Source organism: Furipterus horrens, unplaced genomic scaffold (assembly GCF_987537825.1).
Source record: "Furipterus horrens unplaced genomic scaffold, mFurHor1.1.pri manual_scaffold_6, whole genome shotgun sequence".
NCBI classification, from domain to species: Eukaryota; Metazoa; Chordata; class Mammalia; order Chiroptera; family Furipteridae; genus Furipterus; species Furipterus horrens.
In genome coordinates, this window is record NW_028327176.1 from 175903065 (window position 1) to 175928010 (window position 24946).

At 41.7% G+C, this 24946-nt stretch overlaps 1 protein-coding gene across 1 annotated transcript; it reads right to left on the bottom strand.

Annotated features, from left to right (window-relative positions):
- Window positions 1-957: 957 nt before the first annotated feature.
- HIVEP2 (HIVEP zinc finger 2) lies at window positions 958-24072 on the bottom strand. Its single transcript, XM_090279924.1, has 6 exons — window positions 18844-24072; window positions 17700-17854; window positions 13322-13497; window positions 10113-10214; window positions 8427-9322; window positions 958-3419 (listed from the first exon to the last, which is right to left on the bottom strand). Exons 1-6 carry the CDS (start codon window positions 24010-24012, stop codon window positions 2595-2597), a joined length of 7323 nt encoding a protein of 2440 aa, XP_090136050.1. The 5' UTR covers window positions 24013-24072; the 3' UTR covers window positions 958-2594.
- Window positions 24073-24946: the final 874 nt, after the last annotated feature.

The window sequence follows — 24946 nt, forward strand, 5'->3', positions numbered from 1 at the left end:
CACGATTATCATGTTGTTCACATTTACTCACATAATGTATTTCTTATTTACCTGAGCTCCTTCATGGCAGGAATACTCTTACTCGACCTAAATGCCTATCATAGTACCCAGCTCATACCAGGGACTCAAAAACTGTTTTATTAATGAGTGAATAGGTGAGATAAACTAGACAGAAGAGGAAGTAAAGAGTTATTTGATTTGGCCTGGAATCACACACACACACATGTGCACATGCACACCAAGGAGAAGTAATACATACACATTACTCTATGTAATCGAATGTTTCAAGGATTCTTCTCCATGAGACAGATTAGGCTGGCTGACTATGTTGACCTTCAATTCACCTTTGTAAAACATACTTTAAGAAGACAGTCTGGCTCATAAAACAAAAATAGTTATATTGTAAATCCACCAAGATGAAGCTTTTATAATGGCAATACTAATAGATTTTGACCTTTAATGAACTTCTACTTTCATTATTAAAATGGTTCTGCTCTTTTGTTAATAAAAACCTGTGATATGTGGGTATTTTATGATATACGTATGTCAGCTGGTTTTTGCCTCCAGTCACCTTGACAAAAATTAAAAAGAAGTCCCTCCAGTGGAATTTCAGATACGTGTGCATACTGAGAGGGAGGCAGAAGGGAAAATGATAATTTGTTTTATTCATGACTCTTTTCAGATACAGTGTATTCTGTCAGTGCCCGCAATTGGGTTCCAAAGACTCCATGTCTAGAGCTCACATTGTGGTGACCACTCTCTGTCTTAATTGGTGACATATGGAAGCCAATGACTGTCTTCTCACTTGCTAAAAGCATTCATATCAGCATACCTCGGCATGGGCAGAGCCTGGCAATGAAAAACACAGATGGTATGTTGGCAGCATCAAAATTCCTTTAGAAAAAAATCAGGAAATTAAAATGTAAAACCACACATAAAAACTAGACACCTCAAGCATGTAATTGTATATTTATTTCTCTTTTTAAAGAACACTCCTTAATGTAATTCAATATACAAACTTGGTTTCACAGAATTATAATCCACTATATAGCACAAAGATAACCCAGATTGTGTGTGTGCATGCACACACGTGTGTGCATGCACATGTTGTTGTACCCTCCCTTTCTTCCATTCTTCTGGACCTACAAAGGCTCTGCCCACAATCGCCACTAACCAAAGCCCATTGTGAATGTTATACACAAAAGACATCATGCTCCCACAAGTTCTTTTCCCCAGAAAGCTTCTTCCTCCCATTGCCCCTGAGATAGCCAGAAGTGTGACACTCTTCCCCTTTTCCAAAGGGTCAAGTGGCTTCCCCTAAAGCTGATGCCAACCCTGTCACCGTGCGGACTGGCTGATGGGAAGGGCTGTGGGCAGCAAGGTCTCCATGCCTTTTCCTCACTTCCACAACCACCCCTCGGAGTCCAAGTGCGACCCCTCTGAAACAGCCTTAGCTCCAGTCACTGTCTCGTGCAGCGAGAACCAAGGAGATCTCTAAACTCAGGTCTTCTCCACGGGCAGCGCACAGCACTGCCTGCCAAGCCACCGGGCCGGCCGATAACCAAGCTCTACGCAGTCCCATGTGCTTTTTCACTTTAATTTTTAAAGACACCCTAGCATAGGTCTGTGGCAACCTAGTATCCAACTGAGTTACATAAAATTGTACCAGTGATGCACTTGTACATATTTACATGGGGCGGAATGTTTTCCCATATTTTTAGATGAGTATATAGATCAACATGTTCACATAAGACCAAATACTTTTAATATTATTTATAACTGATTTATAAAGCTTTGAAAAAACTCACAATAGCACATTGTTTACTTTAATGCTTTACGGTACTATCAGTTTAAAATCACAATCAGCACTTAAGTTATAGTCAATCCAGCAAACAAGAGACAAAAAAATTTACAAGAGTTAGGAACTGACTGATACATCCTTTATCTTTTTTTTAAACTAATGCATAAGTGCAGAATAAGATACTCTAGTTTAAATAACTTGTTTACAATATACATTTTTGTTCTAGTTACGCAACAGTAAATCCCATGCTTCACATAGAAAAGCAATCCACAACATTAAGAAAAAATGTACAATTTATGAAACAAAGTAAATAAATATTAGTATTACAGAATCAGAGCTGTACATAAAAGCTGTTCAGTTTTAATCATATAAAAATATGTTTTAGTGCAACCTCACATATATATTGATGCTGTTTTGCTTTACATCATTTAGATCCAAGTGTCCAAAAAAGGAAAGAAATTACATTTATTACAAAGCAGATACACAAATTCTAAAATATGTACAAATTACTGCTAAAAAATGCTTATAAGAATATAAGCAAAGTAAAGAAAAGGCACAAACATCTGTACAGTTTTAAAAGTACCAGACCCCATAGGTTAATTTCAAATTTTGTTTTGGTCAGGCTCATGATGACTTGTTAATTTACCTAATTCTTTTGCTGTAACAAAAGTATATATAATAGCAAACTACTGTAACTTAGGACAGGCATGCTATAAACTCGATTACCTCTATTTCTAGAAAAACAGAACGAAATAAGAAAATGTGGAAATGAAAAGTCCCCATGCATCGTAGATCAATGTAGCTGACTCTTTTCTGAGGAAGGATCTTTGCCTTCCTCTGTGCTTGCAGGTGATTCTTGGCTGCCGTGAAAGCCGGACGGTTTGTCGTCCACACAAGCTTTGCTGTAAAGCGTGGAGTGCGCCAGTGCAGTCTGTGATGTGCCCGAATTGTCCTTTCCACCATCGTGCAAGTCGGCGTGGGCAGCTGAGGTACAGGGCTGGCCTGGCTCAGGCCCACTAAAGTGTCTGATGCTAACGTGTGCACTTTCCGGGGGTTTCTGCTGGGGCTCCGGCCCCCGGGCTGGCTGGTCTGCCCCGAGCAGAGCGGCTTCTTCTGTGGCAATCCGGAGGGAGGCGATGGCTTTTGTGCAAGTCTGTATATTTTCCTCCTGCTCCCTCTCCGTTGAATTTAGGCTGTCTTCTGAAGTGCTCTGTTTCATCAGTAGCCGAGGAGAGGGCGGCATGCTAGGTAGACCAGATGACTGCAAAAGGTGAGGCGATGGCTTCTCGTGCTGCTTGGAAACAATATAAGGGTCCCTAGCGAAGGATTCCCCGGAAGCTCCTTTCTTCTCCTCAGAGCCCTCCATTGGCAGAGGCAACGTGGGCGGAGGATGTAAACCAGAGAGGGCCGGCGGCATGGAGTGGACCATCTGGATCCCACCGACTGGCACCATGGGGATAGGAGCTCGTACTTGCTGCTGAGAGTGGAGTGGAAGATGACTGAAGACATAGTCATGAGGTCCCTCAGGGAAAAGGCTGGAGCCTGGATGTTCGTGAGCACCTTCTTGGTCTCCATAGAGACTGAAGTAAGGAACCTGAGGTAATCCTCTTCTTAAATTCTGCAGTGGGAAACAGCACAAGATTTAGGATCCACGACTCTGCATGATTAGGTCGAGCTACTTCATTCATTCACTCACTTACTCAAAACACTTTAAATCTGACTAATCCTTTTATTCATTTTTCACTTTCAAGAGAGTTCTCAGTTGTCTTTTAGAATCTGTGAATGAAGCTGTCCTTCAAAAAGGTACTTTTCTTTTTAAACAGCAATGTGATAAAACATGTATGTGTTTTTTTACTAGGTCCAGAGACACACCTTTTAGCTCTGCTTTTTTTCATAAGAAAAAAATGAAAAGAAAATAATGTATAATTACTAGAAAAAGTTTGCTGAGCAAAAAAACCCCACTAATAATAGATTTTTAAATTCAAAAGGAAGTAAGAAGATTACCATTTGTTTATATATTGGGCAGAATTTTAGTATTTTTCTTAAGTGCTGATAAGTATAAGCAAAGTAACAATCCTGAAAATTAGCACTTAAAAATTTTTTTCTACAGAGCATATGACAAAATGGTGGTGATACACAAATTGATCCCTCCAAAGTGCAAGTTATTGGTCTAATGGAATAAATTCCTGCCCAAGAGGCATCCAGGTCGATAACCAGAGTTTTCATCAAATCACAAATCAAGGCCAGTTTTTGTACAGGAAACTATCAATCCATCAGATAAGCAGATAACATTAAGTACTTCACCTAGTTACAACTCTTACTCAAATACATAGCTGGGGCGTAAAGATGACTATCTATTACGTCCATTTGCCTATCATCTCCACATTAATGAATTAAAGATACTTAAATTTGGGGGCCAGAGTTCCAGATTTCAGGGTCTCAGGTGGAAAGTGTAAAACATATTTTCTATAAATATTTCTGTAGCCAACACAATTTAGACTGTGAGATTATCAGGTTTTAATGAGATTATCTGGTTTCAGTTACTGAGATTTGTTCTTTTAATGGACTGTCATCCTAAAGGGACTCAGTTTATTCTTATTTTTTGAGAAGTTAAAATCAAATAGATGTAAACGTGTCAAGTATGGTAGTAATCTTGGAAAGAGACAAAAAATGTTCTAATTCAATTCGTGAATGTTTCAGTTCCAAAACTCAAGGTATGCGTTATAGCATTAATGATTCATCCAGTTCTATTTAGATTGTGAGACTGGCTGAGGAACGATAAATTATGCATCACCTCTGCTACTCTGTGCCATACTTGGCCCTCAACCTGCTCTGGGCTTCACTTATTCAAGCTAGAAACAAATGATTTGTCCTGGAAGTGCAGGAGAAATCATATAATCACCAAGACTAATAAGCTAGGTAAGAGAAGAATTTTGTGGTATAAGAAAAAATTGTTATAAGCTACCAAAAAATCCTTCTTGTATTGGCTCTGGTTTAAAAAAAGGCATGTTTCTTTCATCAAATATCAGTCAAGGTTGAGTAACTATAATGCCTACAATAATCTTTGGAAATAATCACATGAATCTTCTTTTGATCACACTTGTTACAGATTCAAAGTTTAAAATAAAATGTAGTTTAGTTATTTTTGTATTTTGCTTGTGGTTGCTATCCTGTGATGGGCACTGCATAGTCCTAATGAGAGAGAGAGAGAAAGAGAGAGAGAGAGCAACGTCCCATTACAGGACTGAGAGACATTACCTCACGTAATGGGACATCTCTCTTTCTAGGCCTTCAAAGGGCATAATGGGCGTCTTATAAAACTAAGATTCATTCATTATGTTCAAATTCCAACAAAATTGTATTTGCATTAAGAAAACAAGTGTCACATTCAGACTTTTACTCATCAGAAATTAAATGATTAAAACCACAGAAGTAAGTGTACCAGCATGACTCCTATCAGGTAACGACTTCCCGCACTTCCTCTCTCCTCCTATTCACCCTTTTTTCACCCTCCAAATGAACTCTCAATAAAGTTTTCTTAGTTTGGTTTTTACTCCATTGCAACCCTATTTTGTTTTGTAACTTGGGCCTTATTGTTGTAATATGATGAACAAAATTCCTGTCTTGATGTGGAACTACAGATAAGGAATTCATATGTGGCTGTGTTAAATGTATGTATATTTATGTGTGTGTGTGTGTGTGTGTGTGTGTGTGTGCATCCGATACATTATCCCACTCATCTTTTCAACAGTGTCAGTAGGGAAGAGGTTCATTGATTGGTGTGTGTGTGTGGAGGAGGGGGTGGGAACAGATGAGCTAATGCATGTGAAGGGAACAGGAAAGGAAGCAGGTGCTCAGCTCAGCTGTGACCCATCTGAGCTCTGTCATTGGCTGGGGCTGCAGAAGAGAGCATGGCCTTGGCTTAGAAACTGAGGTGTATCCTGCAGGAGCTGGCAGCAGGAAGCTGTCAGCTGACTGCATTCCTTATAGCAGAATGGCAAGTTCTTTCCAGGACAGAAATCTGCTTGGCCCACCTCCCTGGCTGCCAAGAGATGGAGCGACTTGCCCAAGATCACACAGAGAGCAGCAGACAGGACTGAATGTGGGCTCTTTCATTGGATGCAATGTTCACCTAGGCTACGTACCAAGAACCAAAACACTCTTCTGTCTCCTTGCTATTTATTTATCAAACCTTTAAAAATGGAAAAGAAATGTTTTTTACTTAGAAAAGATGAGGACAGATACCATACAATTTTCACCCTGATTCTTGAACCACATATAATAGACTCTCGAAAAATATTTACTGAATGAAAAAGGCTATTCCTTTTTCATTCTGTTTATCAGTCTGTCTATTTATCTACCTATCTAGCCATCCATCCAGCCTAAAACTGAAACTAACCCGAGGGCATTAGGGCAGAAACTGCAGGGTAGTAGGATCCCAGTAACTGCACATCATCCCCTCCAAATGTGCTCCCTGGGGCCAATGCTCAGACTGAACCAGATAAGGAATGTATCATGCTGAGCTAGGAGGTCCTTTCACACCATGCTCATTGTCTTGTGAGCCCCTGGCCAATGTCAAGCAACAAGACAAGGTATTGCTAATAGCATTTCCATCAAAAAGGACTGTTTTAGTGTTATTCCAATTTAATATTTTTAAACATAATTCAGAAAGGAGGAAGCACTCATCAAATAAAGCAATCAGGAGAAACACTTCTCAGAGTATCCCCAATTCTACTTTGCTCTGGCTACAGGGATCTAATGCACACATCACAGAAAGGTAAAAACTCCCATGCCCCTGAATCACAGTGTGATAAAGCATAAAAGTGTTTGGGACCAACTGCCCCTGCTTCAGGGAGGATTCCCAGACCTATTCCCTCAGATCATGCAAACTAAGCAGCAGGCTACACATTCTCCAACGATAATTAAGCTGGATAATAGACCAAAGGCTCAGCACTTGGGCTTTGTAAATATCCAGGTGAACTGGGCATATATCTGAAAATCAGATGAACTCCCTTAGTCCACTCTTCCAATCCCTTTGCCTGAGATGATTGGGAGTGCTACTATTTTTTAATAACATTAGTGTGTCGGCACGAAAGGCTTATTTTTTGTGATGGCAATGGGCTGGACGTGCTCCAACATCTCACTAATACCCCAGTCTCAGTCCACCTGCCCACTACCGGAAAAGGAGAGCTTCATCTCACACGCTCCACCAGCATTGCTGGGTCTCTCTACCAGAGAAAGCATTTTGCACCGCAGATGCGGTACCCTGGCCTCTGAGGGATTCATCACCCTTAATTTATTCGGCAACAGCATTAACTTCAGAAGATCGCTTCTTTCTACTTAACACTACCAAGACACAAAAACCTGTGGAAATGTACCTCCTCTTTCTCAGCTAGTTTATTAGCTTAGCAAATAAATTATTTCTGCAGTAGTTACACCCTGAAGATTAAGCTGGGGGCAGGCCTGTGAGAAGAGGGTGTTGCGGGGAGGGGACTGGAATGCATCAGGGAGCTATCCTGAAGTTCAAAACTGACAACCTAAGCGTATGCTTCAGGCTGGTGAAAAGGTGGTAAGAGGGAGGAAGCTGGCCACCAGGGCAGTGAGAAGACAGAGCTGGCAGCTGGCAGTGCTTCCTTTGGCTGTGAAGGGAGGGGCTGACCCACATGACAGAAATCCAGAGCAAAGAGAGAACAGCAAAGAACAGAGACCGCGAAACAAAAAATCACATTTGAAGCACACAAGCTCCAGAGGTAGCATTTCTGTCTGTGCTCAGTGGCTGCTCCATTCATCTTTTGAAATCCTACACAAACTGAAAGAGACATCAAGGTCTCCCGTGCTATGGAAGGAGGCAGGGCCTGTGCTTTTCGATGGATTTGCATGAAACCTTCTGCCTAAATTTAATTCATGATTTTTACTGTTACCTTTATTGAGTACTGAGGGGGTACCGTAGAGAACTCCTCTGAGACTTTCCCTTTTAGCTCTCCTAGTTTCCCACTCTCTTTGGGCCATCGTATCACTAAGCAAGGGCCCTTGGTTAGAGGAGGTGATAATAGTGGCAAGAAAAGCATACGTGTTCATGCTCTTAAGTTACAAACATGCCAAGGGGGCCATTCTCTCTTCTCCCGGTCCCTCACTAATTTCATGTGTCCACTCACTATGAGCAAGGTAATGAGTTTATTTATTTAAAAAAGAAAAAAAAGTCAAGGCTAATATCTGAATCGGAATCCTTACCTAGCAAAGAATTATATAACTACGACAACTAAGTCTCCCCCAAGACTGTCTGTCTAAGCAGTCATGATATCCCAAAGACATTATCTTTTCTGCTCACGCCGAAGTCTCAGCTCATGTTTATAATTAGTAAACCTTGGAAAGCATTTAGAAAGGCCTCACCTGTTACCAGCGGGAATGCACTACTCTGATGCAACACTACTACGCTTGGGGTAGTGCCACAGCCATGCTACTGACAATAGCTTAAGATACAAATGTCTTCCTGCTATTTACAGTAACCGAGTTCACTCTTCCCCACGCGAGAGACTCATGTTATAAATTCCACATTACTGTGTTATTACGAGGTTCCCATGTGCTATGTCTTATGTATTAAAAAGAGAAAGTTACTTATACTCACAGGAGGCCCCAATACAATTGGTTCTGCTTGCAAATACTGCCCCATGGCCAATGGTGGGGTGTGGTATAAAGCCCTTCTGGGAGATGGTGCTCTTATGGAGGTCATGTATCTTTTCTCTCTTCTGGGAGAGAGGTCTCTTCTTGCTGCGATATCTTTCCCAGGTGACAATGGCCTCCTTGGGGACAGATGCCTTCTTGGTGAAACATCTCTCTGTGACATCTCTCTTCTCAATGCAGCTTCCTTTCTTGGCGAAAGATGTCTCATGGGTGATAGATCTCTCCTGGGTGATAAATGTCTTCTGGGAGATAAATCTCCTTTGGGTACCAGATACCTCTTTGGTGAATGATCTCGACAGGGTGAAGAATCATAGCCTGGTGAGGAATGGCGGCTTGAGGGGGAGAAGTCCCTTGGAGAGGAGCTGGGCTCTGAGGACAGCATGCACTCTTCATCCATACAACTGGGTATGTCTAACCGGTCTTTGTCTGGCTCTGAGTCTGTACTTTTGCTCTGGAATAACCTCTGGTATTCTGTCATCTGCGTATCTTCACAGGAGTCACTTGGTGTCATAAGCTGCGTAACCTGAATACTTGGCAAAGTAACCAAATAGCTGATCAATGAAGAATGTCCCAGGGAACTATCTGAAGGAACCCCATGGGGCACGGCACCAACATTCACAGGCAAGGAGGAGAATCTAGGAGGCTGAGGACTGGTGCTTCTTGATCTGGTTTTTGGTGTCAAATCTCCCTGGTCATCAAAGTCATCATCATCTTCATCGTCGTCATCATTGTCATCTGCATCTTCACCGTCTGATTCTTCGGCATCGGAGAACTGATGATCAGTTGAAATGCTGGACATGCTATGCTTCTCAGCTGTTTTGTGCAAATCTTCCATAGTTTCTGCAGCAATTGAACAAAGACAGTGGAGATCAAGATCCACATATTACAGTTAAGAGCTAATTTAGGGCCCATTGTTTTCCAAAAGCTTTCCTCAACCCTCCAGCCCCTGGAGGTAGGTCCATCTTTGCACTCCTGCAACACTCACTGGCCACTTACCTCTGGGAGCCTGCACTGATTCTCAGCTTTTATGTGCCTATCTGATTTCCTCCCCGTCTTATAATAATAAAAACTCCAGACTAGGGCCTTTTATCTCAGACATCACACCAGTCAAAGAAAACCCTCAACAATGGGTGTATAATGTTGTAAATGGTGACATCAGAAGAAGAAGAAAAGCAACAACTGGTCGCTAGAGGTATAAGCTTATGTGCAAGTGCTGTATCGCAGGAGGCTTGTCTGACCCTCAGGTTTTCTATCGAGGTTAGTGATAATTCCTTATTCCACCAGAGTTCCTCGTAACAGGAAAATTAAGACACTGAAATGCTTTCCAAATCTCCCAGAAAGTTTTGTAAAATTTAAATCACTATCACAACAAAAGTGCCATTATATTTCTTTTATAGTCCTAGATAGAAATATTTGCATAGTAAGACCTTTCCCCCTTCTGAGGTCTCAATTGAAATGCATTTACTTCTTCTCAGTAAGCTTTCAAGCAACTCAGTGCCAGGCTTATTTTCTATATTTAGTATGTAATACAGTGAAATGTGATCAGTTTTTTTAAAAACACCTAAACTTATTTTTATCACGAAGCTGCATCATGAATAGTGAAGTGGCCAGTAAACTAAATTAGAAATACCTGCTTCCTCGGTTTCTGTATCATCCACTGAAGTCATGGAGACTCCCAACTCCAGGCATTTTTTCATGTGTGCTTTAGATTTCATATGCTTTGTTAAGTTTCCTGGAGAGACAGAGATAAGTGAGAGAAATTAATCTGTTGCCCCAATGTAATGATTGCTCCAAAATTCAGTGTGGCATGAACTCACTTGGGATAACAGAGAGTTGTGTCTATCCACTACCCTTGCCTCAAACAAGCGAGACAGTCCGGTTTCTGAAGAGATCAGCAAGTGAGGGCTTTGGCCCAATCTCAAGTTTTCTTCCTTTTGGAGGATTTGTACGAGTTGAGTCACATCTTCTCAAGAGTAGGCTCCAAGCATGACTGGCAATCCCAAGCTTTCCTGGCTGAGAAATGATCTACTATCTTTGACCCACATGGGCCAGCCTTCCAATACTCCATATCAAGCCAACCTGGGTCACACATCTCCGAGAAACTTCAGAATGAAATATCAACATACCCACCCACCAGACCCCAGCTCTTCTGGCAATGATCAGATATACATTAGGCTCACAGAATCCTACCAAGCCAGAAAAAAAAAAAAAAAAAAAAAAAAAATCCAAACTTATGTTAGGGGCAACCCTGTAAATGAATTCAAAGAACCATACAAATATTTAGCTAACGACATATATGGAATGTTAGTCTCAGTATTGGGCACCTATCTGTCAGACATATGTTAGCAACCTTTATGAGAGCAGTTTCCCTCTGGTGCAGCGATACCCCCTTTGTATTTATCTGAACTCCCATCATTCTAAGAAAAAAGAAAGGTTTTTACACCAAATATGTGTTATGATGACATATATATATAATTATGTGTATACATACAAGTGTGTATGTTTCTGTATATTCATATACTTGCTATAAGTAATGTGAGAAACTATGAAACCATTGAGACAATCACTTTTGATTTAGGGGATCTATGTAAAAATACACTATTCCATGTCATATATATAGATTATCAAAAGAGACCTAGGAATTAATTCGGTTGTAAGGGCCATGATATTGTCTATGCCCTTCGATGCTGCTTTAGCAATCTACCAGCAAATGCCTTATTTTTAAGAATAGGCTCATTGAATTTAGGTGGGAACACTCAGCTTGCTGAATAGTTCGTTTCCCTCGTAGGGCTGTTTAGTTTACTATTAATGTAATATATGAGTCACAATTCTAAACAGGGACACTGTTCTTTATTATTTTACTTATGTTACTACATTTTTTTAAAAGGCTCAAACATTTTTGTACATAAATTGAGAACTCTAAAATCTGTACATTAATTAAATATATCTATGAATTAATAGAAATCATCTGCTTTTGCACAGGAGCAAAGAATTGTGTATGTGGGTAGGTGTGGATGTTAGGTATGTCAAGATAATTTACTTAGATCTTAATATGTGTTTCTTCTGTATTTTGCTGTCCACCCGTTTCATGCTGGTGGTCAGGCTTTGAGCTCTAATCTTTAGGGGAAGTTTGTAGTTAGAAATCTGGCTCTGAAACAACCCCACCGTGGCTTTGGTTTACGGAATTCTTGAACTTCTGAAGGGGTTCTAGCAAGGAGAGGGGAGTGGAATAGGGGGGGTGGTGCGGGGTGGTGGTGGGGGGCTGAAGGAGCAGCCCAGGCTCTCCTCATCTGAGCTCAAATGACCTCGGCTAGGACTCGTATTTCAGCCAGAGGTGAAAGGTTGAAGGGTTTCCCAGAATATTTTGCTCACTTGAAGATTCTGAGACATTTACACATTCTCAAAGGGTGACTAGGAAACTCAAATGATGACTGAGAATGAGTTATTTCCTGCTAAGCTCCAGGACAAGGGTTCAGAGGCAAATTTAATTTGATTAAAAAAAATAATCTTTAAAATGTGTTTTCTCACCCAGTGTTTCACACAGATCTACCTGCAGACAAATTGTATGTCCAGTGACGCTATATCAGCTGTAATAACTGGCAGACTTGCAGTATATTCTAAAATTAAAATTTATATTTTCTTATCTCCCAGGAAGTCTCTTAGTGAAATTCTATACAAAAGGCTTGACTGTGCAAAAGTGAATGGTATTTAAAGGACCTAATGTTTATTTCTTTTGAAATGCAAATTAACACTCCTTCCCCCTTTTCCTGGCTTCAAAGAAGGTATTCTTGTAATAAAGATACCTTGTTATTAAAGAAAAAAACAGACATATTGAGAGGCTGCACATTGATACTTCTGACAAACCCATGAGACAATTCAGGATTTTGATTATAAGAGAAAATAAGTACACGTTTCTTTACCAAAGATTATTTTATTTTTCTTGATGTGTAGGGAGCAGATCAACTGGTATGCAAATTTGAAGTTAAATCTTTGGAAAATGATGTGAGGTTAGTGGGTAGGTATCTATAGGATCCATTAGTACTTTGTAGAAGTAAAGCAGTAACATGTGCTTCTACAAAAGTCAAACCACCTGTATTTCACTATTGTTTGCATTCTGAAAACACTGGGCTTATGAACATTTTCATGATTTTATAAAATGATAGAGACATAATCAAAGCAACTTTACTTCCATATAAATCGACCTGTTAAAAACGGATTTCTTGTTTTTGAAAAGACAGAATATCATTTCGAATCAAGTCCTAGTTTTATCAGATTAACAGTTGTGACCTGAGAGTGAGAAATTGTCTCTGTGCTGATAAATACACAGAACCGGAGCTATCAAATTTCTATGCATAATTAATGCAGCTGTGGATGGAGGGGCCCACCTGGGAGTCTGTGGATTTCTACATTATTTATAACCTTGAAACTGACCGTGGGCACGTGTTGTTCTTTTTCTCCAGCTGCTGCTTTGCTTTCCCAATGCCACAGCATGGATTGCCCCCCTGCAGTACTCCAATGCTGGTGCAAAGGCTATCTAGACCACATCACATTTCCGACATGAAGTAAGAGGTACCCAGGCAATACTGAGCCACTTCCTTTGGAGACACAGGCCTGGGTCCAACTCTACCGCTCTTACTTAAGTCATACGTGGGGCCTCACTGTCTCATGGACATCCTTTGATCACTTACACGAGGGAGAAAATAAATTTCAAGGGGGCATATTTTCACAAACAGAACCATCTTACTGTCGAAGAAAGTTAGTTATAAAATGGGATTTGGAATCTGAGGTAGCCATAATCAGTGATTTGCCTCTAAAACAATAAAAAAAACAGACTCATACCTTTCGTTTTGAAGGCGAAATTACACAGCTTGCACACGTAGGGCCGGACGTCAGTGTGAGTGCGGATATGCTTCTTGAGCATGCTCGGCTTCTTACAGCGAATCCCACATTCTTCACAAATGTACTTCCCACGTCCACGTCCTCTGACATATACGTAATCTTCATTTGACTTATACCTGTTTTAAAAAAGGCAATTCAGTGTCTTTTCAAGTACTTCAGCATGTTATATGAGGGGGACCCTCTCCTCCTCACAAAATGGAATTAACTTCTAGAGGGCGGACCCCTTGTAGTACAGGCTTCCCCCACTAGGTGTGTTCTAGGAACCCATCTGTATTAGTGCACCAGCTGGTGTTGTTATGAGAGGCTGCGTTCGGCTTCAGTGAAGTCTTTTTTGAAGATTTTTTCAACGCGTTTGCCTATGTCATGATGGATGATTTATGAGTGCACCTGCCCACAGTGTGCTGAACGTTCAGTAGTTCTTGACCAAAACAGCATGACCCTGGTGCTCCATCCTCCCTATTCACTCATTTTACCTGGAGAAACTTTTTTTGTTTTGTTTCCCAGAATGAAAAGAAGTCCTCAGAGGGAAACATACTGCCAATGTGGAAGAGGTGAAACAGAAAACAGGAGAAGCACTAAAAGGCATCAAAATCAATGAGTTCAAAAATTGTTCTGAACAGTGGAAATAATGCCTCTATAGGTGTATTGCATCAAATGGAGAGTACTTTGAAGGTGACTGAAGTGTAAACATGTAAGAATACATTAAAAACTTTTTAATCAATAAATTCCATTTTTTGCCCCCCCCCGAAACAAAAGCTAATCATTTGCATGGAAAATTTTTATGAGAGACTTTTTACAATTATGCAACTTCTATGAAGCCTATAAAATTTATGCAGTAAATGCCTGAAAGAACTAGATAACAGATTTGACATTGTAAACAAAATGTAATTTTTTCTACATGGAGTTCAACATGGAACTGGCTCTTCTAGTAAGTGTAAATAGGTGAACTTGGTATAGATGTTCAAACAGGCTTATATAAGCCTCAAGGCGTCGCAGAGCTGTGCCTTAGTACATTTGGATTCCAGTAAAACTTCTAACCAAGAAACACCCAAAAAGTTATACCAACATATTCAAATCATCATAGATCAGCTGTTAACATTACATCATTTAAAATGTGAATGTGCAACACATATAGCCTTCTAAATTTTCTAAAATTAATATAACTGATAATAGAATTCTTCTTTGCAAGTTTCTACTCTATTTTCACAATCCTGTCGTGTTAGTGCCTTGGAAATTTCTAGCTTACACAGGCTGAGCTGAGCTCACCAACTGTTATCTACAGATTTTATCTGCTCCTCCCAAGGACCATGAATCTGTCTGTGTATACATGTGGTGTCTAAATTTCAAGTGGCTTGTGGAAGGTACTGTTATATAATGAAAACTAGAGATTCTATTTTTCAATTAAATTTGCATTGTTTTCCAGAAAGATTTAATTGAGAGCTATGAAAGAATATCTAATTAAATCAGTTAGATGAGTAATGTCTTAGGTATTCACTATGATAATCAACAGAAGAAACCTACCCAGTGCTCAAATATCACATTTTGTTTAGAATACCAAGAAATATGATCTTTTATGGAGTAGGTTAGCATTCAATTGAATAAATCAATGAATATTACTATCTCCTAAATCACAGCTAGTCTAGAATGATGGGTCTAATGTCATTCTTGGAAAGATATTCCATTCCTTTGGATGAGTCCTTTTTATAACTTCAAAAGGTAAACTGACATACAAAAATACCTCAATTCCCTGGGGATTGACTTAAAGGCACTAGATTTACAGTTTTTTTACATTTCAGGAGCATTGCAGACTTCTCCATTTGTCCTAGCTAATCCATCATAAGGAATAAGAACAAGTTCAACTTCATTCATTCAATGCACTGAAGGATTTTTAAGTGAGAGGAATCTATCCACATATTTAAATACTAACTCTGCTATAGATACTATTTAATGTTGACATTATCTACTTTTTGATTAGTACCAATCCAGGTAAGAATTAAGTAGTATTTTAAAATGCACAGTTAATTTTGTATGCTTCCTGCTACTTTAAATCTGTCCCCTTTTATAAGAATTTCCAACATCAAATTGTTCTTCAAAACTATTTTAAACTTTTCTTTTATCTAACATTTGTTTTGTAATACAGTAGAAAAGGACCTAAAGATGCAAAATATCTTTCACTTTTCAATTTCACTATTCTGTGCCCGTAAGCAGATAAAATTATCTAAGGAATATGGAATAAAACAATTTCATAGAAAGCTAATTTTCTCTGGGGAAGGATACTTTAAATTTATTGTAGCCCATCATCCTACTTGATGGAAAATACATTTCCCCTTCAAAGAATATGATTTTATTTTTAATGTCTTAACTGAATAACTTGCTTCTGGAATATAAATACAGTAAAGTTCTGTATAAAATAGAATTGTATATTAGAAAACTCTAAACAAATATAACATTTACCAATACACTCTGCAGACCCCTGTATCTATTTCATATGAAAATACATTTTGAAAACAATTAAGGGTATGTTTAATTAAACTTTAAAACTATAAGTTAGATAAGAAACACATATGCTTAAACAACTGGTCATTAATTTTTTTAAGCCATCACTTTACAATCACCAAAATAAGAGTTGACAATGCACTGCTTGGAGTGGACCTGGTGACCACCAGGCAGAAGCTGGGCCGTAGATTTAGAAATCTTTGGAACATAGGCCCACAAAGGGGGGCAATGAAAGGAGGCAAAAAGGAAATATAGGCAAAATCCTTTTGTTTTTTGTTTTGTTTTGGTTTGGTTTTTTAATTTGATTTTATTGTTTTTCTATTACAGTTGTCCCATTTTGCCCCCCATTGCTCTCCCTCCATCCTGCCCACCCCTTCTCCCACAGTCATTCCCCGCCCAGTTATCCATGTTCATGGATCATTTATACTAGTTCCTTTACTAAACTCTCTCCTACTTCTCCCCCTGTCCCCCAATAACTGTTATTCTGTTCCAATCCTTTTGGATCATCAAAACACAACAATAAAATGTTCACATACGCTTTTTCACTCATGCCCTTTGTTAGTGGAGATGGGCCCCCCACAGCATACGGTGACTGGGAGGTCTCTCTACTCTAGTACAAGAGCATCTGCTCTGAAGAAGACTGCTGAAGGGAAGACGGTGGATGCGGTCACAGGGACCTCTCAATCTCTGAGGAAAGATAAAACCTTATTTCTCTCATTTGTGTTAAAAGATGAGGGATGTCATAAAATACTGAGACAAGCCTTGTGACTACATACAACTGTGGTTATAGTGAAAATACTAGACGTCCTTCCAATACTAGACAAGCTTAGGAGGAAGTCAATTTCAATCATCCATCCCCAAATTGGTAATCTATGTGTGAAATCAATATTTTACATCACTAAACAGTCAACATTTTATAGTCAAACAGACATTATTTTGTCCTCCAAATATAATTGGAATAAATTCATGCTGATGGAAATATGTAAATTATAGATGTGTTGTACAGATAACGCTACTTACATCATAATCTTCTAAATGTAGTTAATCGCTTTAAATATATATTTTTAATTGTAAATGCAAAAATCTAGGCTTTTCTCCCACTGACTAGATAAAAGATACATTTCCATTGAAATCTAAAACTAGACACTACACGTATGTGTAAATTTTCTTAATTATACAGACAACAGAGTCATTGAACCTTATTACTTATGCTTCTACCCTTCAGAATTTAACATTTAAAAAGAAATTCCTAAAGACAGAGAACTGTCACAAACCAGAGGAGGTTGGAAAGCATGACAATGAAATGCAGTGTGGTCCCCTGGCTTGGATCGTGAAGCAGAAAGAGGATATTGAAGAAACTGGAGAAATCCCAATAGTCTGGAGTTTAGGTAATAATAAAAGCAATAAAACAAACCAATTAACTAGTTCCTAGGATGATACATGAGTGTACACGATTGCATTTTTGTAAGCATAGAATTAAAATATGTTCATTAATAACACAACAAATGTCCACAAAAATGATACTGAAGAATAAAATTTCCAAGAGTCCACCCCCTTGGTCAACGTCATACTACATTAGAGACATAAAAGTTTAAAGCAGAGGCTCAGACCATATGCAGTGGGGACATTTTCATTAAAAGCAAGTCATGAAAGCAGGGACATGAACTCATTATCTATTACCAGCCGGACTTCAGGAATGTGAATATAAAAGGAGTTTGCTTTACAGTTCCACCCCGTGTACATAGCATTTTTTCCATGCATTCAGGAACATATGCTCTGACTTAAAACCGAATAATTTACACTTGCCCTTATGTTTCCTTACCCTCCTTCAAAGATTTTAATGCGGATTGGCTCAGTCTGTTTGGATCCCATGTCTTTATCTCCATGAATATCTCCTTTCCCTCTTTCCTTTAAGATATTTCCCACTAGTTTCCTTTCTAGTTTGCTGCCAAATAAAAAGGGCGCATCAGGTTTCATCTGTAGGACAAAAAGAGAGAATCACTTCATATGCTGTCTCTAAGACAAAGGGGAAGCCCACATATCCTGCTCTTCTGTGATCTCTGAAAATTAGCCTAAACCCCATGCTAAAAGACCACGGGCTGGTGACATAAAATAAGGGACAACAAGAATAAAACCAGGAAAGAATAACACTGTCTACTGAATAAATTCAGCATTTTATTTCAAAACCTACTGCTTTTAGCACTTACACTGTGCAACACTAAGAAAAACTTTAAAAATATGTTTTATATTCTGAAGTAGCAATTAAAGCCTTCTTTATTAATTAAGGAAATATTTTCAAAAATTATTGAAGGGAAGTGGTAACTGAAATAAGTAAAATATATTTTTAAATCCTCCATTTGCTTCTTTAATAATTTAGCATAAATTCCCAAGTGCTCCTTGTTACTATTTTTATAACTTCACATGTAAGGCATTAATTGTTCATTTTTTGAACAAACCAGCTAGTCCCTTGGGCAATTCAGTTTTGGGAGAAAACCACAGAAAATAAATTTTAGTAAAAAGTACTGTCAATGGGAACCAGCCCTCCAAAGTTTGCAAAGTTCAGTCCTGACTCCCTGCCCCTCTTGTGATGTCTTTTTTCGGTGTCCACTCCCCCTCTATGTTGGCATTTCACAATTTCCAGAATTCCTCACATCAAAAGAAAAGCTAACCCGCTAGAGGCCATTAACACAGGTATGGAGGGAGAAGAACCCAGAGGAATTAGTCCCTGAGATAGAATTTCACAGCACCTGGGTGAAAGAGTTACTTTGTGGCTGGGACTCTCCCCGAGACCCTCATAACTAAGTTCATGCCAGTGGCTTCTCTCACCCACGGGGAAGCCCAGTGCTGCACAGGGCTCTCTCAACTCTGACCTTCATTTTATTTGCAATTTTAGACTGTCCTATACTATGTATTCTGCTCAGCCATCAAATCCACAATACAGAATGCTCTCAGAACAAATCCATTACCTGAGCGAACTGCTTCCAATCACTTGATGACGTCAGCTTGCCGGTTCCAGGCCTGTGCATAGCAGCCAGAGTATAGATTTCTGCAGTGATTTTTTGCTTCGATCTCAGAAGAGCCAGAGTGGTCTTGGTGTTCAATCCCGATGGGTTTGGGTTACAGGAACTAATGCACCATGAAGCATAAACCGAGGATTTGAAGGTGGCCTGTTGCACATAACTGGGTTTTGTATAATTCAAGAAGCACCAACTCACAGTAGTTGTTGTCCGCAGACTGGGGAACTGAAGAATCTGCTGGAAATCGGCCACATCCGTGAAAAGCAGTGTTGAGTTTGCCACTTTCCCACTTGGGCCGGAGGCCATGCGGACCAGCATGCCAACAGGTGGCTTCTGGCCCCTTCCTAGCTCTTCCAGCTGACTGTCTCCCTGGGGCAATGAGGAGCCCTGTGGGCTCATGCTCATGTCAGAGGATGTCTCGTCCACATCTAATTCTTCCGAGGACTCTCTGCTCTCAGAAGGCCCGCTGGACTTCTGCCCGAGAGAGGGCGCCCTGGAATTGGGAGGGAATGGCCCCCTCAGGGGCGCGCTGGCAGAGGGATGGTCTTGAGATGAGGAGGGGGACAGCGAGGACAAGGAAGAGGACCTCGACTGCATGCTGTCCTTTGGCTCAGAAGCACAGCCTTGTCGAACCAGCTGGGGTTTCTGTGGGCGGGAGAGGTCCTTCTTGATATCTGAGTTGGTCAGCTCCACAGCACTGAGCTCCTCGACTATCTGTCCGTACATCTTTTCTTCTTTGACCCTTTTCTGCTGCTTTGTCTCCATGAAGAGCTCTAAGCTGCTGGCAGGAGAAAGCATCCGCTTGCTGCCTCCCAGGGTGGCGACACCGTCCGAGGTGGAAGGTAAGCACAAGGGAATTGAGGATTCTAGGCTGAGGGGTAAGGTTTGAGGTACTTTCCAGATGGGGTATTTTTCCAAGCCTGCATGCTGCCCCAACACCTGGGCAATGTTAAACCCTATCCCTTGCATGGCTGCATTGGTTACCAGTGTTCTTTGGGTCATATTCTCATCAACTTTGCATATGACAATTGCAGGACTGTTCTGCCCAAGTATCTGGGAAATGCTTGTGTACATGACACTCCCGTAGGACGGGACGTGCGTCTGGATCCTAACAGGCACCACTGTTCCAGGTAAGGACTGCAAAGGCCCAGTGGTTGCCAAGGCGAAATCTTCTTGAAGAACCTGCTCAGAGGGAGGATCTGTGGACTTGGTGCTCTGGTCCAATGGAAACTTTGGAAGAAGGTTCTGTGAGTGTAGCCCTGATGTTCCTGAATAACCCGGGTAAGTTTGCTCTTTTGTGTGTGCATAATCAGCGGCCTTCTTTCCAGTGTGCTCTGCAGCGTGCTCTAAGGAATAGCTGGGATGAATTTCTGCCTGGAAAGGAGGCTTGCCATAGCCCTTCTGAGGGTGTGGCACAAGGGGGTGTGGGAAATGGGCCTGCCACCAAGGAGGCTGCTGAGCCGGTAAGTGAACCATGCAGACAGTAGGGTACTGAAATTGAAACAGGGTATTCTGGATTGGAGAAAACGGAATCGCCTCCTGATGTGGAAATAAATGTGGCTGTTCAGACAAGTGCTTGCTTGTAATATAGGATGTTGGTTGTATCAAGGGATTTCTCAGGGACTCCTGACTGTCCATGTGCATGATCTGTTGTTGGGCCAGATGGAGTGGCCCTGAGCTCAGCTGGGCACAAGGACCCACAAGCTGCTTCCCTGGGTCCTCTGCCTGGAGAGGAGGTAGCACAGAGGACGGGGCGTGGTGCCACGGGGACCGGAGGCCAGCGTGCAGGTGTTCCATCTGCTCCTGCTTCACACCCAGGTCAGCCCCGGCCTCTCCCTGGGCGATCTCAGGAGAACCACTGAAGGAAGCCTGCCGCACCAGGAAGCATTTCTTCCTCTCCCGGGATGGGGACAACGTGGAGGCTGACGTCCCTGCCACCGGGGCATGGGACAGATTCCCATAATCAAACGATTTGCTCCGAATCTCTGGGACTTCAGCTGGATAAGGGCAAGGCATCTGCTCGGACGAGCAGCGTCGCATCTCTTTCTGGTGGTGGTGACCTGGCACAGACAGCGAATATGAACCAGTAGGGACAGTCAAAAATTCTGAATGCCTCCCAAACTCATCCTGCTTACCAGGTGCAGCAAGCTTAATGGTGTCTTCTCTTTCAAAAGACATTGAGAAACTAGAGCTGTGGGACAGGTTGCTTTCCTGACTGGGGCTGCGCGAGAGGCCAGTGCCTGTGGACTCAAAGCTGGACTCCCCGGAAGAGTGCTCCATGTCTGCAAGTCGCAGTCGCTTCTTTTTGGGTGGCAGCTTCTCAGCTGGGAGCTGGGAAAGGGTCTCGCTTCTCTGGGGCCACTGAAATTCCTCCACAGGCCTCTCTGGCTCTTTACTCTGGGCTTCTTTCTCCTTGTCTGGTTTATCTGGCTCCTCCGTCACTCGGATCTCGGGGACCTGAATGTTGTGCTGGCGAACCAGCCTGGGCTGTGCGTGGTACGCCTGCTGTTGAACCTGCTGGCGAGGGGACGGCTTCCCCCCACCTTCCGCACTCTCCCCGGGGGGAGCCCACTCTGGGCTCACTGGGGCTTCTGAGACCTCACTGTCACAGGTCTCGGAAGGCGAAGAGGCTTTCTCCTGTGCAGTAGCCACCAGATCGGATGACTCAGACCTTTCGAATGAATTGGGTCGGCTCAGCGAGTTTGTGTGCTGAATCACAGAAATCACATTTCCTGGAGGTTTCCTGCCCCCGAGGTCTGCCATCTTGTCTGAATCAGCGGCGGATGGTAACTCCTCTGACCCTAGAGATGCACTTCCAGAGTGCAGCTGGGGTCGAGATGGGTCAAAGCGCTCAGCGTGACCATGAGAAGTGCTGTCGTGCCCGGCCACCGTGAATCCACTTCTTCCGCCTTCCTGTACCTGCAACTTGGGGTCATAATCTGAAGTCATTAGGGCCATGGGCGTGCTTACGACGCTGCTACAAATCATGGGGGTGTCCTCCTCATCTCCTACACTCTTCTCTTTCCGGCGTTTCCTATTCTCACACGTAGTTCCAAACGTGGTGGGTGTGCCCTGCAGTGGCACCGAGGGGTCCATAAAATATTCTCCGCCATGTTTCAAAGAGCTTAAGCAGGAAATGTCCCTGTAGCTTGGCTTTGGTGTTTCAGAGTCTTCCCACTTCTTGTAAGGTTTCCGGCAGATGTCATAGTCATAGGCAGCCCTGTCCCCAGGAATCAGTTTCTTTTCCTTCAAGGATGCACCTGAGATACTCTTTACCATCCTGCCATGGTGTTCGGACTCCATGTGCCCCTCCTGTACTGAAGGGAGCTCAAATGCAGCTTGTCTTCTCAACATGCGCTGAGGGGGGAGTCCCACAGTCCCCGGATAGAACACATCATCGGAGCCCGTCATCCTCTCATCAAATGAGTGACTCCCTCTCAACGAAGGAGGGATACTTAGATTAGTTGCTGAAGAAGTTGGCATTGAGTTGCTTCGAATAAGCGGGGAAGAGTCCATAGGAGCTTCTAAGAGCGCTGGGTTGCTGCTTTGGAAATTTGCAGGGTAAAGTTTTCCTTCATTCCTGACAGATGACGGAATAGCCTGGGATTGTCTGGACTCACTGTTGAATTTGGTGGATTTAATCATGCTTGTCTGACCGGGATCGATTTCTCCTTTGCTTGGGATCAGCTGTGAAACGGGATCTTCAAACATCTTGACGTCTAACCTGGTGTTGACGTGAGGTAATGGTTCCATCATACCCTTCCTGCCCATTGTGGCACGCTCCTGACTTGTGGTTGTAACACTGAGTGTATTCCTGGGACTAAGCCGGCAGTATTTTCCAAAGATGATTTCTTCATAAGACTTTGCATTCGTGTTTGGAGGGCTTATCTGCTGCTCTGCACTTTCTGAGCGAGAAAAGTAACCAGAGTCAGTGCTTCCTTTACTGTGTGGGCTCAGAAGGTTTAGAGATGGCTCAGAATCTTGTCCTTTTTTCTCTGACAGTCTTAGTGCAAGTTTCTGTTTTACTGTGTGAGAGTCATCAGCCTTGGTATTTAAAGACAGATTGGGTAGCATATCAGAGCCAATATACTGAGAGCTTTCGTTAGCTAAAGGAACCCCGCCTTTAGGAATAATCAAAATTGGCACCTTCATTGGGCCTCCCAATGATTCTTCCAATGACCCGTGATATCCCCCTCTGCTTGCAATGTCCAGCGGAATCGGAGGACCGGGACTCATTTTGTCAGAGGCCTCAACAAATAAAGAACTCTCCTCATCTGTGTCAGTACTCTGTTCACCATCTGAATGTATTTCTGCTTCTACATCAATAAAACCAGCTTCTAGGTCCAACTTAGATACAGCTGATTCCGTGAAAGGGACTAAGCCTGCCTTAATTGCATGGGCATGTGACTTCCTGTGCTTGTACAAATTGCTCTTTGTCTTGAAAGAGAAACCACAAGGTATACATGGATATGGCCGCTCCCCAGTATGGGACCTGATGTGTTTTTTCAGCACACTCGGTTTGGCACACGCCCTGCTGCAGTAAGGACAAATGTACTTGCCGGGCTTCTTGGGTTTGTGCTCCTTCTTGTGAGCTTCTTCTGACTGTTCAATACTTTTCTGGGAGTATTGGCTAAAAGCAGGGTTCAGACTTGAAATCTTTTTTCTAGGATAACCACCACTGTGGCCATGGATAGGGAAGGAAAACAAGTCCTCGGAGGCAACAGGCGGCAAAGGGCCAGGGAAAAGCCACGGAGGGCCTTCGAGGCTCTGGTGTGGCTTGCTGCTGTGCATGACCCCCTGCGGCAATGAGTGCTGAGGGAAAGAGAGTGAATGTTGGCATGAGTAAGGACTCGGACGGGGCGGCGGGTATTGCTTTTCCGTGACTTGCTGTGCCACTTCGCTAGGGGAGGCCAGTTTCCCAGAACCGAAGAGTTGTGCTGAGGCTGTGTTTCCGATGTGCTCCGGGTCTATTTGTGGTTGCCGCTGTCCTTCTTGACTGCCGAAAGTGCTCATCTTAAGAATAGGTGACTGCTCCTGTCTCCATCTACCTGATGCTGTATCGGTTTCTCCAGACCTTGAGGTAGCTTTTTGTCCTAGAGCTGCGTCCCCAGTGTCCATTTTGTTACACAAGGTCTTACGTGCTAATTCGCTGGAAAGCCCTGCAGACTCATGGAGTGTCTCCAAAGCTGCGCTTTTCAAAGTTTGCTTGCCTCCATGTTCCAGGTGTCTGCAAACTTGCTGAGCACTCCTTCTCTTGGGATCCTTTCACACCCAGCCTGTAGTCTATGGGCAATACCCTTGGGCTATAACACAGTTCTCTCCATTGCAGCAATGTCCACCCAAAAGCTAAGTGTAAATCTATAAAAATTTCTTATGGCATTTGAATATTTTCAGTTAGGATGAAATTGGGATGATGAATAATGTAGAAGAAATTTTGCCCATCAACTAGAGCAAAGTTCAATTGCCAGTTTCACTACGATAAAATGATCTGGGGGAAAAAAAAGAAATACAAAGAGATTGTCAAAACAGCTATCAAGGAGAAAATCAAAACCAATCCTAAATAACCAGCCTGAAATTAGATATGTTGAAAATGATTTTTACTCTAAGGAGTTCTTTTTATGGCCATTACATTGTTTCCATAATTAAAGGATATTAATATCAAACTTAGCACGAAACCAAAAGCATAAATCTCTTCAATGCGTGAATTGTTGTCATCCTTTTAAATACACCTTAATTTTGGTTAGAAAATAATTCCAAGCAAAATCTTTTGATAAATATTATTTATAAAATCATAAAAATTTTAAAAGCCTTCATTAAAATAAATTTAGAGCTATTTCTAACCAAGTTCTATGACTTGCATGTTGGTGCACATATTTCTTTATACAGATATATTTTATAGATTAGTACAAAATATATATTTATAAATATATAATTATATAAATGTAAATACATAACATAATATGTAATGTACAATATAGACGTATTTATAGCTTAAAAGCAGTGATTAGTAGAGCTTGACTAAGCCTGTAAGAATTGAAGATTGTCACAGAAC

What these genes read in the sequence shown, in the direction of transcription:
- HIVEP2 (XM_090279924.1), bottom strand. Translation starts at nt 24,012, where the DNA reads ATGGACACTGGGGACGCAGCTCTAGGACAAAAAGCTACCTCAAGGTCT. An exon ending in ATTGGAAGCAGTTCGCTCAG is followed by an intron (nt 17,855 to 18,843) that starts GTAATGGATTTG and finishes TTTGTCCTACAG; the next exon opens with ATGAAACCTGATGCGCCCTT. An exon ending in ATTAAAATCTTTGAAGGAGG is followed by an intron (nt 13,498 to 17,699) that starts GTAAGGAAACAT and finishes TTTTTAAAACAG; the next exon opens with GTATAAGTCAAATGAAGATT.